Source organism: Nelumbo lutea, chromosome 1 (genome assembly GCF_056320005.1).
Source record: "Nelumbo lutea isolate HS-2025 chromosome 1, American lotus-T2T, whole genome shotgun sequence".
In the NCBI taxonomy this organism is placed as follows: domain Eukaryota; kingdom Viridiplantae; phylum Streptophyta; class Magnoliopsida; order Proteales; family Nelumbonaceae; genus Nelumbo; species Nelumbo lutea.
This window is the reverse complement of record NC_142684.1, coordinates 57,260,384-57,280,875: the sequence shown is the minus strand read 5'-3', so window position 1 is coordinate 57,280,875 and position 20,492 is coordinate 57,260,384. Positions and strand designations below refer to the sequence as shown.

Genomic DNA, 20,492 nt, shown 5'->3' with positions numbered 1-20,492 from the left:
TGACAAGGAATATGTTTGCAAGAATACTATGGGTGGAGAGATCAGCAAATGCATTGGTTGACTGTTCAGCCAAGCAAGGGACAATTAGGGAACATTTGTATTGGGCACAACTGTAGTTTGATTTGTCTTTTACCATGTTGGGAGAGGATGCATTTCATACCTCTTCAAGGAATGCTTGTATCAATATGTTTCTTTCACTTAGTAAAGTAATTTACTTATAAAAAGAAGTGTTGGAATGCCATCAAGGATGGCTTAACGAAAGTCTTTGTGGACTTCCACACTAATGGTGCTATGTAAAGGAGTTTGAATGCAACTTTCATCTCATTGACACCAAAGAAAAAGGGAGCAAAAGAATTAAAGGATTATAGATCCATTAGTCTTAGGGTTGCAACTTGAGCCTAGTTAGTGTAAACCCATCCCAAACCCAACTTAGCTTCCAGTAATATTTCTTGTTATCTATTGAAATGGAAATATTTTTGTGGAAACTTTCAAATGTATGTTGATGTTCTCAGTTGCTAATTATTTTTCTTACTTTTGCAGGTTTTTGGTAAGATGCTTCAATTTTATAAGCTGACAACTAAAAAAAGGAAGAAAATGAAATCAGTGATATCGTTATATCCATTTATTGGACTACTAAATGTTGCTGTAAGTTCTTGGTCTTTATCTTCTTTGTCAATTATAGTAAGAATATTCTTTTTTAGTATTTGCCCAGTATATGAATTTTCTTCATGGACAAGGTATTTTTTTAAATGGTAATGATACAGGAAACCCTGAGATACAATATGAAAATAGTCCTTTATCCAATGTGTTTTCTGTAAAGAAAAACTGGATACAGCAAACCACTTTTTATGCATTGCAAGATGGCTAGCTTATTGTGGGAGTTCACTGGAATCTTTAGGTTACAAAGTTATTTCCTATCCATGCTTGAGGCCATCTTTCTTTAATGCTAGTATCTAAAGGGCTGAATAGAAATAGAAAAGGAAGAGCCATGTGGATAGTATGCTATTGGTAACTTGTGGGGAGGGAAATGCACATATTATGAAAGCAAGGTGTTTATTGAGGAGGTTTTAGTGAAGGCAATGAGTTACCATTATAGGTGTAAAATGGGCTAGGCTGCCTGACATGATGTGGGCTGTGCTTTAGTGGTCCCCGTGCTATAGTACTGTGTTGTGTTGTGCAATTGTGCTAGGCATGACTCACACCGTTGAGCTAGGGTGTTGGGCCCCCTTTCCAATGACACTTTAGCTTTAGGAGGCCAGAGGCCCTAACTGACTTAAATCCCCTTGCCAAAAAAAACTATAAGCAGCTAGTTTTGGGGGGCATCCTTGTATTTAGTCATTGAGGGAGCCTAAATCCTCAAAATGCCCCCAACAACTATAAACTACTTTGGGGTGACATTTTGAAGTGATAAAAATCTTTTAAAAAACTCAAAAAAGACCAAAATACCCCTCCCAAGTCCCAGTGACTATAAACTAGTTTAGGAGGGCGTTTTGGCCAATTCAATATTCCTAACTCTTATAAATTCCCTTATCCTTGCTCATTTTGTCGCAACAAAAATCAACATTTCATACTCACTACAATTTATCTCTCTCTCTCTCTCTCTCTCTCTCTCTCTTAGTCTCTAATCTCTACCATTTCAACTTCTCAACTTTCTTTTCAACAAGGAGGCTTGCTCAAATGTCTCAAGTTAGCAATTTGGGAGGCTAAGATGTTTCATCTATTGAAATCAAGTTGGAATATTGGACTGGACTAAAAATAAAAAAAAAAGATATTGGACTGGACTACCGATATTTAGATTTATTAAAACGGTCGGTTCTTCCCAGCGGTCGATCAAGACTACAGTCAGTCTTGAATCCAAAAAGGTTTCGGATTGAGAAAAGAAGAAGAAAAGGAGGAGAAAAGGAGGAGAAGCAGAAGTACACAAGGGCTTGGAAAGGAGAGGGACAAATACTGGGAAATGCAGTGAGTTGTGGATGTGGTGCAACGCCGTTTCCCTTTACGGACTGCAATGGGGGAGGTCAAGGTCATCCGAAGGAAGGGAAGTAGCAATAGTGGAAGGTGTCTTAGTGAGACCTGGATCTGATAAGGGGACTATAGTACCTGGATCTGGATCCGCAGAAGGAACTGGGGTTGGCTTGGACTGTTGATGACCGAAATCAACTTGCCTCCACCGCTTGTGATAGACTTTCAACTCCTGACACCTCTGACAACCCTCCCCATTACAGCTTTGATCACTCAATGGAATGGGTAAAGGAACCTCAGATGAGTTAACCCCACTCTCACTTCTCTCCCCTTGAGGTAAAAGGCCCAAATTCTCACTACTCTCCCTTTGAGGAGAAACCCTAGGGTAATAGGGTACCTCCTCAAAGAAAGTGACATCCATCGAGACAAATCTTCTTCCGGAAATAGGTTCATAGCAGCAATAACCCTTTTGAGTTTGTGCATAACCGAGAAAAATGCATTTGGAGGCCTTAGGGTCAAATTTGGAATGATGAGGGCCAAGAATCTGAACAAAGCAGGTGCAACCAAAGGTTTTAAGGGGAACAACAAATAATTCCTCATATGGGTATAGAAGGGTAAACGGAGGCTTCATGTCAAGAACCCGTGAGGGAACCCAATTAATGAGATACACTGCCGTGAGAATAGCATCGCCCTAGAAATGGATAGGCACATTGGAGGTAAACATAATGCTTCTAGCCACCTCCAAAATGTGCCTATTCTTCCTCCCGGCAACCCCATTTTGCTGTGGTGTATAAGGACAAGTGCTCTGGTGAATAACCCCATGATCGGGTAGATAAGAGGCCAATGGCTTGGCAAAGTACTATTTTGCATTATCAGATCTAAGGATTTTGATTTTGACTCCGAACTGGGTTAAAATCATCTGATGAAAGGTCCGGGTCAGAGCGGGAACCTCATCTTGAGAACGCATAAGGTAAACCCAAGAAAAACGGGTATAGTCATCAACAAACAATAGGAAATATCTGTACCCTCCCATAGAAGGGATGTGATATGGGCCCCAAACATCGGTGTGCACAACATCAAAAGAATTACTACTTCTTTTATTACTCAAGGAATAAGATGTTCTACAATGCTTTGCAAACTCACAACTCTCACATATCAAATTTGACATCTCAACAGATTCAAACAAATTAGGAAACGAACTCTTCAAAGACCGAATTGATAAATGACCTAAACGATTATGCCAAAGCATAACTGGACTCACAGACTGAGAAACAAAAGACTTCTTATCCACATGCTCTTTCCAATGAGAACTCTCTCCAAGCAGATAGATCCATTCATCTCACGACTAGTCCCAATTACCTTCCTCGTCTCCAAATCCTGAAAAACACATCGGTCAGGGAAAAATGTTACTGAACAGTTCTGGTGTTTTGTAATACTACTGACTGAAAGTAAATTAGTATCAAGTTTAGGAACATGCAAGACTGAGGATAAGGAGATAGTATCAGACAATTTGATGTCTCCCTTGTTAGAAATGGGAACAAGGGAACCATCAGCAATGGATACTTTATCTCTACTAGAAGATAAGTGATAGGTAGTGAACAGTGATGGCGAGCTAGTCATATGGTTAGATGCACCTGAGTTCATTACCCAATAATGTTCAGTGTTACCTAGAGCTAAAGCATGGTAAGCTGAGGCCCGAGTACCTGAATGAGCAAAGGCCGATGTGGCTGGGGCTGATGATGACTGAGATGACTGAGCTGAAATCCCAACCAACTGTATTAGGGTAGCCCGAACAACAACTAAGGTGTCTAGGGGCGTGCTTTTTGTGCCCGATGAGGATGCTGCATCGGTATTAACCATATGAGCATTACCCCTTTTGTTCCGTAGTTTTGCTGAGACTAAATGAGGGTGCAACTTCCAACATGTATCTTTAGTATGCTTGAGTTTCTTGCAATGTTCACACACTAGGTCCCGCTTATCTTCCTTCTTCATTTCCTTTTCTGTATCGGCCCCAGACTTAGGTTTAACTGCTGCTAGGGCTGGGGGGAAGGGCTGATGCTGCATCATAACTTTTCTCCTAGCCTCTTCACTATGCACCAAAGAGTAGGCTTGAGATAAAGTCACACTGTCTCTTGTCAGTATCTGCTGTCTCACAATGTCATAATCGAAATTCAAACCAGCCAAGAATTCAAACACCCTATTGGTCTCAACTTGCTTTCTATGGGTTTGTGCATCTTTCAGACTTTCCCAATCAAGAGTCTCTAGATGGTCAATTTCATGCCACAGAGATTTCAAAGTAGAGAAATAAGCAAAGACTGGTTTCTCTCTTTGTTTGAGATTATTTACCTCACACTTCAATTCATAGGCTCTAGCAACATTAAGGGGTTGGGAGTAGGTCTCTTTCATGACATCCCGGATCTCCTTGGCTGTTTTTGCCCACAAATAATTTCAGCTGATATGTGGCTGCATAGAGTTGCACAGCCATGTCATAACCAAGTATTTCTCCTAAACCCACTTGGTATACATTGGGTCCTCCTTGGAAGGTTCTTTCACATCTCCCAATAGGTAGCTAAGTTTTCCTCTTCCCCCAATAGCCATCATGGCCGATTGGGCCCATTCTAAGTAATTGGATCCGTCAAATCTCACAATTGTAATCTGAAACGCAGTCTCAAACATATTACCAGAACTATTGTTCCCAAAAACACCTTTCCCCTGATTCTTGAACTCCATTCTTGGTTAAGAATTAGTATTTAAGAACTATTAGAGCTACTGCAATAGAAAACAACACTTAAATAACTGATCACAGTCAGAATTCTGTATGAGTTCAGTTCGGATCTGATCTAAAACCAATCGACAGTTCAGAATGTAAGCAGTCCAATAAAGGTTCTCACCCCAAAACAGGCTTTGAAGCCAAAACAGGTTTAAAAACCACTTAGAAAACAATCTATAATGCTGAAGCAGATTTAGGGTTTGATCGTAGGGTTAAGGAAACCTTTGTGAGAACATAAATAGTGCTCAGCCGCACCTTCCAAATAGGTTTACAGTCAAATCTGGTCGTAGGGTTAATGACAACCCTAAAAAAAATCAGAAAAATCTGATCGCATCTGAGAAACTAAAGGAGAGTTCAGCCGCTCCTCCTATATAGGTCCAACCTATCTTTGACTGTTGACGATCTCAATGAAAAAATAAAAACTTACCCAGAAAACTCTGATCGCCACCTTCAATCTCGGCCTGAACCCTAATATCGATCCTTTTAATCTTCTCTGATTCTTCCTGATTACCAAAACACTCTCCAAGCCTCTACAAGCCTTTGGACATCTGCTAAACCCTTCTAGTAACCTCCAAGAATCAACCAACGAACAGTTCTTTGTAAACTTCTAGCCTTAGGTAGTTCTCATGTGGTCGGCTGGACTAGACACACATGAGAAACCCTAGATAGGCTCTGATACCAAGTAGTTGATTAAGACTACAGTCAGTCTTGAATCCAAAAAGGTTTTGGATGGAGAAAAGAAGAAGAAGAAAAGAAGGAGAAAAGGAGGAGAAGCAGAAGTAACACAAGGGTTTAGAAAGGAGAGGGGCATATACTAGGAAATGCAGTGAGCTGTGGATGTGGTGCAACGCCGTTTCCCTTTACGGACTGCAATGGGGAGGTCAAGGTCATCCGAATGAAGGGAAGTAGTAACAGTGAAAGGTATCTCAATGAGACCTGGATCTGGATCCGCAGAAGGAACTGGGGCTGGCCTGGACTGCTGATGACTGAAATCAACCTGCCTCCATCGCCTGTGATACACTTTCAACTCCTGACACCTCTGACAACCCTCCCCTTTACAGCCCTGATCACTCAATGGAATGGGTAAAGGAACCTCAAATGGGTTAACCCCACTCTCACTGCTCTCCCCCTGAGGAAAAAAGGCCCAAATTCTCACTACTTTCCCAACCACCTTTACCTATGGCATTGGCTTTGATGGAGCATTTTGTCAGTCCCAAATTCCTAATATGATGGCAGTGAAACTTGGGAAACGGGAACCAAAAGAAAAACTGTTGATGTTTGGACTTCACAATGAAAGAAGTTACAGGAAGGGGTATGAGAGCCATTGCCAAAAACGTGAAGAAGATTTTATTTGCCAATCTAGTGGTGGTACTGGACATTTAAGAATACACATCCAGAAATACGAAAAACAAAGTGACTCATCACAAACACAAATTGCACACACATCTAGTTTTTATAACAACTTTTCAATATTCACAAGAAAAAATGAGACAAGCACTTGCTAGGTATATTGTACATGCAGAACAACCATTTATATTTTCTGAAGATCCAAAATTTGAAATATTTTTACAATTATTTGTAAATTCCTGTTTTAAAAAAGTTTTTATATATACTGCAAGAACAGATGCATATAAAATTTTTCTTTCATGTAAAAAATGTTTATTTTCTACTTTCAACCCTTCTAAAGTTTAACTTCAGAAATTTGGTCATTCAAATATAATATTAGTTATATTTGTGTAACTGGTCATTTCATTTATGATTCATAGCAGTTACAAAAAAAGAATTTTAAGTTTTACAAGACTTGAATTGCCACATACTATTTTAAATACTACATGTACTGATTGTATTGAGAATAAATCTTTTTTCTATTAGCTTTGATAATGCTAGCAATAGTGTTGCTGTAAATATTTTAAAAATCTCAATTAACCTATTTTTTTGAAGGAAAAATGTTTTGTACTAGCTGTGCATGTTATATTTTAAATTTATGTATTCAAGATGGTTTGAATCAGTAACAAAAAACTTTATTAATGATGTGAAGATGGTTTGAACATTATTTATGTTATGTTCAACATAGGTGGAATTCCACCTATTCTATGTTAGAAGGTTGCATCCCATTATAACTGACGATGATTGGAATGTTGGCATTTGTATAAATGAATATTTAGAACATTTTTATGAAGATACTAATGTTTTTTTGGGTTTTATTACCCAATTTCTTCTACATTACTTAATCAAATATATGTAATTAGTTGTCAAGATTCATCCTGTCCTGTAACAACTTGTCAATTTTGAGGATTCTATCCTGGATAGCTGCCCAATAAAGAATGTTACTTTTGATGGGACATAGGCTCCCTAGGTTTCCATAGATCCTTCCCCCCCCCATTGTTCTGTTAAAACCTTGCTGTCCACAGTCTATTGGCAGGATTTCCTGGGTTATCTGCCCACCTATGATTTCATATGTTCCTTAATGGTAGCATCTGTGTTTGATGCCGAGTTAAACAAGATGGGTATGAGTCAGACACTGGTCTTGATTCACAACACAAATATTTCTAGTGTGTTTATATATATATATATATATAGCTCCTGGTTTATATTGGATGAATTGAAAGAATTTTTCACTGCTTTTCATGATGCCTTTGCATATGCTGGTTCCACCCATATGAACTTCTAACCTAGGATTTTTTTCCTAGTCAAGATCTACACTTTCCTAGTCCCCCGTAGACTTTCTTTTTCTTCCCATATCTTCATAACCATTTTCCAAGGAGGGCCTTATTCATGATTTATAGAGATTACTTTTTTTTTCTTGGAAGACCTTTGGGGCCAGGCCACTGAATGAAATCTTTTTCTTCATTTGGGTCTTCCCCACTTCCCAAAGGTTATTTTCCTAGTTTGAGAGGGCATTTTGAATGAAGGTTATTTTCCACCTTTTGAGAGGTACCCTTTTTTCCACCCTACCAACTTCCTCATCCTTTCCATTACCGGATCCCATAATTGTTGAGTTCGGATCTTCTACCCACACCTACCCACGCTTCACTACAACTGTACATTGAGAACATCTCCCGTATTTGCATGTTACCATTCATGGGGAGATGTTCCCAATGTACAGATGTAGTGAAGCGTGGGTAGGAGATCATAATTCGCAATTGTTTGGATCCATAGTTGTCTCCTTAAGGTAGACCAACAACTTTAGATGGTAGAGAATCACTTATTCAACCCAGAGTAGCAGCCAGCTCATCTTTGCTTTTGCACTTCACCAGTTGGGATTAACTCACTTTTTCTTAGGTTAATTTTGACGCCTGAGGCAGCCTCAAAACAAATGAGGAGGCATCTCAAAAAAGATCATGTCTTGTTGTCTAATCCTCGAAAAAAGGATGGACTTGTTTTAGAAGCCAGAATAACTACCACACTATTCAAGTTTCAAAAGGTTTCTCCAGAATGAAAGCGGGTTTATTTGGGGTTGGGCCTAACAAAAAGGTGAATGAAAAAAAGGGAAGATTCCAAGAGAAGTAAAGAAGTTCCTGTTCAAGCCTGTTAGCGTAGGGGTATTTCTGTCTTTATACCTAGATTAATGTTGCTGATCTATAATGGTGTGTTGGAACAAGTGCTCTTAACTTAAGTAAGGGCACATAGGTCTTTTCAGTTATGTTTTAATAATAATATAAATACTTCATGGCCGACTGGGAGAAGTCATGTTGACTATTTCAGTTCGAACCAGAATTCTCTCTTCTCTCTTTCTCTCTCTCTCTCTCTCTCTCTCTTTCACCTTTCTTCTTCTACATAACTGATCTCAGACAGGCAGACCTGAATTTTAACATGGTATCAGAGCACCTTGAATCTGCCTAGATTTCTGCTTGCCTAGGTTTCTATTCTCTGTGCACCCTATCTAGGGTTTTTCCTTTTTTTTTTCTGTGTTCGATTGGAGATAAGGGAAAGGGCTGAAAAGGAGTGATCGCCCTCTTCCCTTGGAGGTTTCTATGCCTCCAATCAGGTTGTATGTGGTCGGTTGGTGTGATTTTTGAGATCGCCCTCTCTTAGTAGAGGAAGAATAGAGGGTCGAACTGTGTGTGCAGTGGCTATCGTATGTGGCTGTTGTGTGTGCAGTGGCTGTCGTGTGTGGACTGATTTCCTGTTCGTATGGGTGTTACTTCAGTGATAAGGTAAGAGATTTCAGTGCATGATATCTGTTATGGATTAAATAGGAAGTGTGTTTCAAACCATATGCTAGGGTTTCGGACAATAACGTGCTAGGATTTGTGCTGGTCTCTTTGTGCATTTTGAAGGAAGAGATATGATCGTATAGTGGTGAGATTTCAGGTAGTTGTAGGAGTAGAGTTTGTGGTGTAAGCACATTTTTCAGCAACAAGTGCTGAAATCAGTGTGACAGGTGTGATCTAGGGTTTGTGGTGTAAAGAACACACATTCCAGCAACAATAAGTGTTGCAATCAGTGTGATAGGTGTGATCTAGGGTTTGTGGTGTAAAGAACACACATTCCAGCAACAATAAGTGCTGCAATCAGTGTGATAGGTGTGACCTAGTGGTGTGTAGTGTGCAGATCTCAGTGATGATAGAATTCAACAAGTGTGCAGAATCGGTGATAACATAATAGGAGATAATAATGATTATAAACCTAGTGTGATGGTGCCTACAGACTACCTGAATGTTCAGTTGACCTCCATTAAGTTAAATGGAGAGAATTATGTGCCTTGGGCTAAATCCGTTGAAGTCTTTCTGAAGGCAAAGGAGGTAAAACACATCAGAGAGGAGAAACCCTCATCTGACTCTCACGAGTATGAAGACTGGGAGCAAGAGGATGCTCAGATCATCACATGGTTGTGGAACAGTATAGAACCCAGGATTAGTGTGAACTTCATGTTTCTTGATACTGCCAAAGATGTGTGGGACCATGTGCAGAAATTTTATTCGGGGCAGGACAATACAACCTGAGTTTATCAGCTTTATCAAGAGTACTTTAACTTGCAACAGGGCAATCAGAGTCTTGAGGAGTACTATGCCAACATGAGGAACATACATAATGAGTTGAATGTCTATCATCCTCTCACTTCTGATGTGACTAGATTTTTGGTGGGACTAAAGTCTGAATATGAACTAGTACGGGCTCAGATATTAGGAGGATCAACTCTTCCGTCCCTAGAAGAGGTATTTGCTCGACTCCGGAGGATTTCTATCGGATCTACTGAGAACTCTAATATCTCAGATAGATCTGCCTTTGCTGCATCGAGAGACCGTGGTGCGAGAGGTGGAGCTAGGTGTGCTCAGTCTGGCTGTGGTGGTGGTAGTGGTTCTACGTATGGCCGAAGTGGCAATGGTGGGTCTACTCATAATCGTGGTGGTGGTCGTACTGGGGGCAGAGATTCAGGGGGAGCTCGTGGTAGAGGACGTAGTTCAGGCCCGAGGAAGTGCACTCATTGTGGTATGGATGGACATACCATCAACTATTGTTATGATCTACATGGTCCTCCCTCAACCTGGGCCAATCATGCCGCGACCAATGACTCAAGTTCCAACTTTAGACAGGAGAATCATTTATTTGATCAGATGCCTCCTACATCCACAGATGGTCCCATGAAGGGGATGGTGAGTGTTCCTCGTGATGAATATGAGAGGTTTATCCAATCACAGCAGAACACGGCGATTTTGCTCACTCAGGTATGGCTTGTCTGACATCTACACCTAATCTCTGGATCATTGACTCTGGAGCCTCCGATCACATGACTGGAACTCCATGTGTGTTTTCCTCCTTATTTCATTGCTCAACATCACAATCTGTCACCCTTGCTAATGGTTCCACATCCTCAATTTGTGGTGTTGGTAATGTTGACCTAGATCCTGTATCCCTCTCATCAGTTTTGTATGTTCCTAAATTGCCTTTTAACCTTATGTATGTTAGTAAGCTGACCAAATCACTTAATTGTTCCATTACCTTTTATCCTTCTATGTGTGTTTTTTAGGATCTCAAGACGGGGATGAAGATTGGTGGAGGGCATGAAGCAGGTGGACTGTATTATCTTGACGGTGGTGGTGGCAGAACTTCAATAGCTCTCCAGTCATCTATTTCTCCTCTCAGTGGCACTGCCGATTTGGTCATCCATCGCTAAAAGTCTTGAAGTCCTTTGTTCTGTCCTTGAGTCAGCTTTCTGTTTTGGATTGTGAGTCGTGTCAGTTTGGGAAACACCATCGTGTTCCCTTTAGTTCTAGGGTTGATAACCGTGTGTCGAGTCCTTTTTCTTTAGTTCATTCAGATGTTTGAGGTCCTTATAAAGTGATGTCATATAATGGATACGGATATTTTGTCATTTTTGTGGATGATTTTTTAAGGATGATGTGGCTCTATTTAATGAAAGAAAGAAGTGAATTGTTTACCATTTTACAGAAATTTTATGCTGAGATTTGTAACCAATTTGGTACCCACATTAAAGTTTTTCGTTCTGATAATGGCCGCAAATATTTATCCTCATCATTTCAGGAATACCTGGACCAACACGACATTATACATCAGACCTCTTGTACCTACACCCCACAACAAAACGGGGTGGCTGAGAGAGAATCACCATCTCCTTGAAACAACAAGATCCCTCATGCATCACATGCATGTTCCCAAACTTTTTTGGAGTGATGCAGTGCTTACCTTTTGCTTTCTGATTAATCGGATGCCCACGTTCATCCCTTGATGGTCATTCTCCGTTTCAGGTCTTGTTTCCCACTTTGTCTCCATTCCCTCTTATGTCGAGAGTTTTTGGGTGTGTCTGTTTCGTCCATAATCTGGGTCCTGGGAATGACAAGTTCGATGTTCGTTCTCTCAAGTGCATCTTCCTTGGCTATTCTCGGACCTAGAAAGGGTATAGGTGTTACCATCCTGGTTTTCGACAGTCCTTTGTGTGTGCTGATTTCAGGTTCTTTGAGTCTACTCCGTTTATTTTGGGGTCCGATGATGCTTCTTCCTCCTCATCACCTCCTCCTCTTCCACTTCCCGTTATCGATCCTCCTTCCTTTGTTCCAGTCGTGCCCAAATCCTTGCCTCTGGTGCCACCGCCTGTTGAACGCCCACCTATCCGTCATGTGTATACACATCGCCCATGCGCACCAGCTACTACTCCTCCGGCTACATCTCCGTCGATGGATCCGGCACCAGACCCGCACACTTAGCATCTGAGCTTGATCTACCCATTGCTTTGCGGAAAGGTAAACGTACTTGCACCCTTAATCCCATTTTTAATTATGTTTCTCTTACTCACCTTTCCGCTTCCCATCGCCAGTTTGTTAACTTGTTATCATCAGTTATTGTTCCTAAAGTTGTCCAGGAAGCCCTTGCCTCTCTAGGGTGGTGCCGTGCCATGAAAGAACCCTCAGCCCTTCATCGTAATCATACTTGGGACCTCACTGCTCTTCCTCCTGGGAGGCAAGGTGTTGGTTGTAAATGAGTTTATACGGTTAAGTATCTACCTGATGGTAGTGTTGAACGCCTGAAAGTGCGATTAGTTGCAAAAGGGTACTCCCAAACCTATGGTATTGACTACACAGAGACATTCTCACCGGTTGCTAAGATAGGGTCAGTTCGTGTTGTGATCTCTCTTGCAGCCATGTATGAGTGGCCACTATTTCAGCTTGATATCAATAATGCCTTTTTGCATGGTGACTTACTTGAGGAGGTCTACATGGAGCAACCTCTAGGGTTTGTTGCTCAGGGGGAGGATGGTAAGGTGTGCAGACTAAGGAAGGCTATATATGGGCTTAAACAGTCTCCTCGAGCATGGTTTGGTAGATTCAGTGAGGTGGTAAAGAAGTTTGGTATGAAACAATGCCAAGTTGACCATTCTGTATTTAGTCATGACTATCTGGGAGGAAAAATACTGTTGGTGGTGTATGTAGATGATATTGTTATTACTGGGAATGATAACATTGGTATTGACAGGCTTAAGACTTATCTGTAGGATCACTTTCAGACAAAGGACCTGGGTTAGCTGAAATACTTCTTGGGGATAGAGGTAGCGAGATCCAAGTATGGTATTAACTTGTGCTAGAGGAAGTGTGTGCTTGATTTGCTGGAAGAAACATGCTTGTTGGGTGCCAAACCAGCTGAAACACCCATGTACACAAACACCAAGCTAAGCAGTGATATGGGTGAAGTGTTTGAAGACCCTAGCAGATACCGACGACTTGTGGGCAAACTGAACTACCTAACCATTACCAGATCAAACATCTCATTTGCGGTCAGTGTGGTAAGCCAGTTCATGCAAAAACCTCTTATTCCTCATTGGATTGCAGTGCTGAGAATTGTGAAGTATCTAAAAGGGGCTTCGGGTCGCAGTCTGATATATAAGAGTGGAGGAAAACTTGAAATAGAAGGGTATTCTGATGCTGATTGGGTCGATTCTATGTCTGATAGGCGGTCTACTACAGGCTATTGCATGTTTCTGGGAGGTAACCTGGTGACATGGAAGCAATGCAAAAGCAGAATATTGGGTTGCAAAAGCCTCTTATTCCTCATTGGATTGCAGTGCTGAGAATTGTGAAGTATCTAAAAGGGGCTTCGGGTCGCAGTTTGATATATAAGAGTGGAGGAAAACTTGAAATAGAAGGGTATTCTGATGCTGATTGGGTCGATTCTATGTCTGATAGGCGGTCTACTACAGGCTATTGCATGTTTCTGGGAGGTAACCTGGTGACATGGAAGCAATGCAGAAGCAGAATATTGGGTTATGGCGCACACCACTTGTGAATTAGTGTGGCTAAGGAACCTTCTACAGGAAGTAGGGTACACCATTAACACTCCAATGAAGCTCTATTGTGATAATCAGGTAGCAGTTCATATCTCCTCTAATCCAGTGTTACATGAAAGAACCAAGCACATTGAGGTTGACTGTCACTTTGTGAGGGAGAATGTGCTGAATGGAGAGCTAGACACTACACGTGTTAATACAGGAAATCAGTGGGCTGACTTATTTACAAAAGGCTTGAGTCGGGGAAGAGTGGACTATATATGTAACAAGCTGGGAGTATATGATTATATACTCACCAGCTTGAGGGGGAGTGTTAGCGTAGGGGTATTTCTGTCTTTATACCTAGATTAATGTTGCTGATCTGTAATGGTGTGTTGGAACAAGTGCTCTTAACTTAAGTAAGGGCACATAGGTCTTTTCAGTTATGTTTTAATAATAATATAAATACTTCCTGGCCAACTGGGAGAAGCCATGTTGACTCTTTCAGTTCGAACCAGAATTCTCTCTCCTCTCTTTCTCTCTCTCTCTCTCACCTTTCTTCTTCTATAACTGATCTCAGACAAGCAGAACTCCAAGGCAGACCTGAATTTTAACAAAGCCATTGGAGAAGCTGAGTAATTAGGTAGAGTCTTGCTTATTATGATTATAAGCTGGAGCTCAGCATGTAGATGTTTTTGGGTTCTGTCATTTACTGGGGGTTTGGTATATGTTTTCTTAGGTTGGTTAGGAGGTTCGTCTGTTGAATTCTAGTTTTGAAGCTCATATGAATGGGAATGTGTTAGGGTTTTTTCAGATGTTTTTTTGCTTGTCTTTTGGATTGGAGAGTTTCACTTTTTGGTGTGTTTCTTTTGGTTGTGATGTAGAGGGTTTGGTGTTGGATGGTGGTTGGGTGTTAGGTGGATTTATTTATTCTCTTAGGTGACTTCTGGTCACCTTTCTTGTATTTTCTTTTTTTTTTTTCTTTCAATAAATTTTATTTTACTTGTCTTTCAGAGAAAAAGAATGTAATCTTCACTAAACTGTAGTACTTCAGTGGGTTGGCAGTTCTCACCAGTCCTGTAACCTTCTAGATGGCCGACCACCTTCTACAGCAGTACAGCACAACACACCATTCATCTCTTGTACCTATGTGCCAGACATTTGGAAGCACTTTGTGTTTCTCTTTGGTTCTCTATGGTTGTTGGAGTCCTTAGTGGGGGTTTTGGCCTTTTCTCACAATCTTCTATCATTGACCTAGGATAGGAAATATTTATGTAGAGAAATATAGTTGGGTTTTGACAAGAGATGATTCCAGAGTCTATGTGAAGAGCTATGATAAAATTTTGACAAGGTATGTTTCTACTTGTACACTGAATTAATTGCTAATGGGTGGCAGTCTATAGCAAGCTCAAGAGTTCATGGACAGACTGTCATTTCTGTTTTGTTCTCCTTACCCCAAGGAGTTGTGGAACTCAACTTTGAAGGTTGCTTGCTTGTAAATTGCTCCCTATGTGGTTGGTGAGGTATTTAGATATCAGGACTAGAATAGTTATTTTGGTTTGCGCAAGTCCTGTTGAGCATGGTGATGTCATTTATACCAAGATCGTTTCCCTCCTTTACAAGCTTAGACTGCTGTCCTCTTTAGAAGCGAGGGAGTGGAGGGATATGGAAACTTCCAAATGGTCCTGGGGTGGAGGATTGATGAGTTAGATGGGCAATGGCATCTTGATGTCACATTATAGAAACTAGATCTTTGTTATCCTAAGTGACATCTTGTTCAGATGATTATCGGCATACTCTAGCTGATAGCTTGTCCAGGAGTGAGTGGTAGGTTTAAGTTGGTTGGGTCCCTTGTGTCATGGATTAGTTCTTTGCGTTTTTAATTTTGGTTTTGTCATTGTAATTTATGTTGTATTTTTTTCCTTTTCATTGACCGTTTTATTATTTGTGTTTTCCTGTTTGATTTTTCCTTTTTTTGGAAGTAAATAAAAAAAGAAAATTTTATTAATAAAAAGAATAGTACATCAGCAAGGGTGACGAGGAATCACCTCCAACATCTTACAAAATAGTCAAAAAGAGAAACGAAAAGACAAGACTTACTGCTTGAATCCAACTCAAGAAGAGACGAAAAAATAACACCAGTATCTTTTGATACTCCTTAAAAACCAGGAGATTAAGAACCCAATCCATAATCCTTTTCCTACATAAAAGAGCAATCTGATCCCTTTCTCAAACCTTGTCTTCAATTATTCTTCTATTTCTTTCTTTCCACACTTCCTAATAGGCAGCTCCACGCTATCTTTACCTTGATGTTTACTCTCATGGTAGGCAAACGAGCAAAAATCACAGAATTTTCCAATCTCTGCCCAATCATCTTCCCAAAAATTTATTACTTTTTTGATAATTATCCTAAAATTTAATTGTCGTACAATTCCCAACCTTGAAGGAGACATTCAAGAAAGGCTGACTGAAAACTCATTATTCCTTTCCACACACAAACTCTATAAGAAGACTTCACTTCCTTAGTATCCCACGCAAACCCCATCACCCCATATTTACACGCCACTACTTTCCTCCACAGGGCTTTCCTTTCAAACCTCCATAACCACTTTCCTAGTAATGCTTTGTTAAACAACTTAACTCTTCTAATTCCCAAACTTCCCCTCTTGTCCCTACATATCCAATCCCATTTCTCTAGATGGTACTTCCTCTCCACTACTTTAATTTCTCATAGTAACTCTTTCTGCAGTTTTCATTAATAAGTAGCTTCCTGTCCACTCCTTAATAGGTATGTCCTTTGTTATTAATACTATTGCATCTTTTGGTTGGTAAAAATAGTTCTATACATTCTTCATTTTTGAGCTTTTGGTATACATATTGTATTGAAGCAACTGGTGCATTAATGGTTAAAAAGGATTAACTGGTCAGTGGTCACATGGGTGATAGTAATTTTGTTCCCATTGTTATTAATCGCAGGTGGCATCTATTAAGAATGGAATATGGGATAGTCTCTACGATACTTTCCAAGCCATTGGTCAGCAGGGATTTGTCACGCCAATTTCTGATCCATCTAATGAGCCTGAAAGTATAGATGTTGGGCCTGCTGAACAAGCTGCTGCATCAATCAATGAGCTCGTTCCTAAACTTGGATGCAGTAATGCTTTTTCACCATAGAAAATTTGCTTGGTCAAACCAGCATTATTATTTTCTTGGTCTTTTTCTTTTTGTAGGTCATGCATTAGTTTTTGCTGTACTTGATTGCTTTGAAGGAAACATCATCTATACCACTGTATTAGTAATTTCTTTTGATCAATAACTGAAAATTTCATTAAGAGTTTAAAAGAGAATTACAAGTATATAGAAATCAGTTGTAGATAAAACAGCTTATCTCCACTACCCAAGTTCTTTACAACTGAGATCAAAACTTTTGATTCCTCAACCCCTTGTTTTGCCATAGTGTCAGCCATGCTATTCATTGTCCTTTGCACTCATTCGGTTTTAATATTCATTCCCCTGGTTATCCATTTAAACTTTTTGAACTGATTTTTGTATATCCACAAACCATTTCCCTTGTATAGTAGCCACTTACAACAACCGTGAGTCTCCTTCAATAATCAATTTGTGTACATTCAGCTCCTTTGTTCTATTTACCCCTTAAAAAATTACCAAAAATTCAGCCCTCAATGAGTCATTAGGGCCAATCGGACCTGAGAAGGGTGCCAACACATGGCCTGACTCATTTTGGAAAACACCTCCTACACCTTAAGGGCTTGGGTTTGTTTTGCTTCTTCCATTAAAGTTGACTTTAATGTAGCCATCATGTTGTTCTAGAAGCTACAAGTCTTGGATTCCAAAGTTGGTGTAAGGGCCACTTTGTACTACCTCTTCATGAGGTCATCCATTGAGAAGTTCAAGAATAAATCCAATGATTTTAGCTAGTGAATTACTTTGATAGTTGTACATTCACTCAAGGTTTCTTTGGTCCTCTCTCTAAAAGTTCTTGCATTTCTCCTCCTATAGTGCCCCAGCTACTGTAGCTCTTGGGCTTCTCCACATGATTGTATCTCTCTTCTTTGGCCAAACAAATGAAGAGGGAGCACAAAATCCTGTCACGTTGGATGGAAGAGACCACCTGCAACCAAACAAAAGCAAGGAATTATTCCCAACTGCTAGTGTCAAATGGAAAGGAGATGGGTAAGTGAAAACATGATTCACTATTTGCTTTGCAGAGAACACACCAATGAGGAGATAAATAGGAGTGGGGTTCCTTTTCTATAGCGAGTCACAAGTACTAATTTTCTCATGGTTCTCAATTAAAAACTACTTTTGGAGGAATTGGTCTCCCCCAAGACTCTGTCATTGGAAATAGCTGCAGTGGAGGCAAAGGATAGGCTAGGGCCTTGAAGAAAGAAGCACAAGAATACAAGAGAAGGATCTAGAAGAGGAAAGGGTCCGAAATTGGCTATCAGACTTGAGTGGATCTAAGTAGCTTTTATTCCAATCTCACTCAGTAGAGATCTCACCTAAAGTAGTTCTGAAACACCATGAGCCATAGATCTATATTCAGCCTCTGCACTTGATCTAGCCACAACTGACTGTTTTTTACTCTTCCATGAGACCAAGTTTCCTTCCACAAAGGTGCATACCCTTGATGTAGATCTCCTGTTATCTAAGCAACCTGCCCAATCTACATCTATGTAGGATTCCAGCATTAATCTTTCATGGTATGAGAAAAGAATCCCTCTGCTAGGATGCTTCTTTAGGTTTGCAATTATCCTCTTAATAGCTTCCTAGTGCTGAACTCGAGGAACATGCATATACTGACTCACAACACTAACAACATAGGAGACGTCTGTACGTGTCATACATAAATATAGTAGTTGGCCTACCAGTCTCTGATATCTTCCTACATCCTTAACTAACTCACCATCCAAAGCATTAATTCTATGATTTGGATCAATAGGAGTATCAGCTGGTTTAGTTCCTAGCTTCCTAGTCTCCTATAGTAAATCCAACACATTCTTTCTTCGAGAGATGAAAATTCCCAGAAAGTATTTCAGTTCACCTAGATCCTTGATCTCAAACTCTTGCTATAGACAAATGCATAAGCTTGAGAAAGAGTCACACTTTCTCTAGAAAGGAGATGTTGCCTGGCAATGTCGAATTCAGGGTTTAGCCCAACCAACTGATAGGTTACTGCATCATTCATACTCTCCCAAACCACAGTTTCTAAGTGGTCGATCTCCTACCAAAGAGTTTTCAGCATGAAGAAATAAGTGGCTAGAGGACTATCTCCTTGTTTTGTATTAATCACCTGATTCCTTAACTAATATCTAGCTACATTTTGTTTTGAGAATAGGTTTCAGTCACTCCATTCCAGTTCTCCTTTGCAGTATTAACCCACAAAAAATTTTTACCAATGCGAGGTAACATAGAGTTACATAGCCAAGTCATCACCATGTAATTCTCCTATACCCACTGGAAGGGATTTGTATCAAGTTTCTTCTCCTCCTTAGTGATGTACCCTAGTTTCCCATGAGCACCAATGGCCATCTTGGCTGATTGTGCCCAGTCTAGATAATTTGTACCATCAAACTTCACTGTAGTAATATTCTAGACCTAAAAATATCACTACTACCTCCAATACTCAGACCCATGTTACCAATGGACTTTTGCTTGGTACTCCAACTGTCCATTTTACTTCAAACAGTTCAAAAGCAGAAAATAATTAGGTAGAGAGCCTCCAAGATCAAATCAATCTTACACAAAGGAAACAAACTTTTTTGGAAGAGGAAAACCCTATGTGGTGAGAAATCTCTCTCCTCCCACTCTCTCTCATCGGAGAGAAAAGTGAATTGGCCACTCCAAAAGGCCTAGAAAATTCTAGAAACCTAACCGTCTCCTATAGAATACCTAGAGAAGTCCAACAATACCTGAGCGCCCATTATCAGATCAAAATTGAAGTGTCCAACTTGACTAGGACTCTTCCTTGCACTCTATTTCTTCCTGATTTTGATGCCAAATCATAGATCACCCTCTTGATGACTAGATCACACCAAAAATTGCAATAATTGGGCAATTTAAAGTAGACTGATCAACCCTTTATCTCCTCATGCAATTGGCTGATCTAGGACTGCATGGAAAAAACTCCAAGAAACCCTAGCCGAGCTCTGATACCAAGTAGAAAGGTTCTGAAATAAAGATCTGTAAAAGAAAAGAATATTTCTTGAAGAAGAAGAGAAGAAAGGAGAAAAGGAGGAGAAGAGATTTGAGAGACAAAAGAGAGCAATAATGCTGGCCGCCCTCTTCAATATTTTTATAGTCTAAAATAATCAAGTACACAAGATCTATATGCCCTTACAGGGTGGTTAACACATAAAACAGCATAAAACAATTAAAATAACTGCTCAAAAAGGACCCAACAAGAGTGCTGTGGTCCCCACTTCCTTTCTAAACAATAAATAATCAATAACTACCATTATAGACTACACAATTTATCGAAACTATCAACAAAAATAAAGGGGAAATTAAATGGGTGCCCCTAGTTAGGCAGTTGACCCAAAGAACATAAGAACTAAAAATGGTTTAATGCCCATAAGACCAGCCCACTACGTTAGAAATGAAGAGCAAAATAACTAAACAAACTAAGGTCCATTCAGCCCAATCTCTCTACACTCCCCTTCAAGCTGGGCATAGATGTCAATCATGCTTAACTTGCTTATATTGTGTTGAAGTTTAGGCACTCTACTCTCTTGGTCAAAATATTTGCTAGTTGTTCCTCTAAGGAGTTGAAAGGGAGACATACTTCCCATGAAACCACTCTCTCTCTCTCTCTCTCTCTCTTGTATGAAATGTCTGTCTACCTTACTGTGTTTGATTCTGTCATGTTAAACCGGGTCATGGGCAATGCTAATGGCGGCCTGATTATCACAATACAACATCAACGACCCATCATGATCAATTCTCATCTCTTTTAGGAGAGATCCGAGCCACAACAACTCTGCCTCAATGAAGATCGAGCAATAACAGACTACTTCTTAC

The 20,492-nt window shown here is 40.1% G+C and overlaps 1 protein-coding gene across 2 annotated transcripts in view; it reads left to right on the top strand.

Moving 5' to 3' along the window:
• Positions 1 to 20,492, top strand: part of NOV (Histidine kinase-, DNA gyrase B-, and HSP90-like ATPase family protein) — a 75,714-nt gene that overhangs the window by 17,705 nt on the left and 37,517 nt on the right. For both annotated transcript variants that reach the window (XM_088963574.1, XM_088963573.1), the window contains exons 4-5: positions 541 to 645; positions 16,428 to 16,605. In XM_088963574.1, coding sequence (XP_088819700.1) covers positions 541 to 645; positions 16,428 to 16,605 — 283 coding nt within the window. The remainder of the gene's footprint in view (positions 1 to 540; positions 646 to 16,427; positions 16,606 to 20,492) is intronic.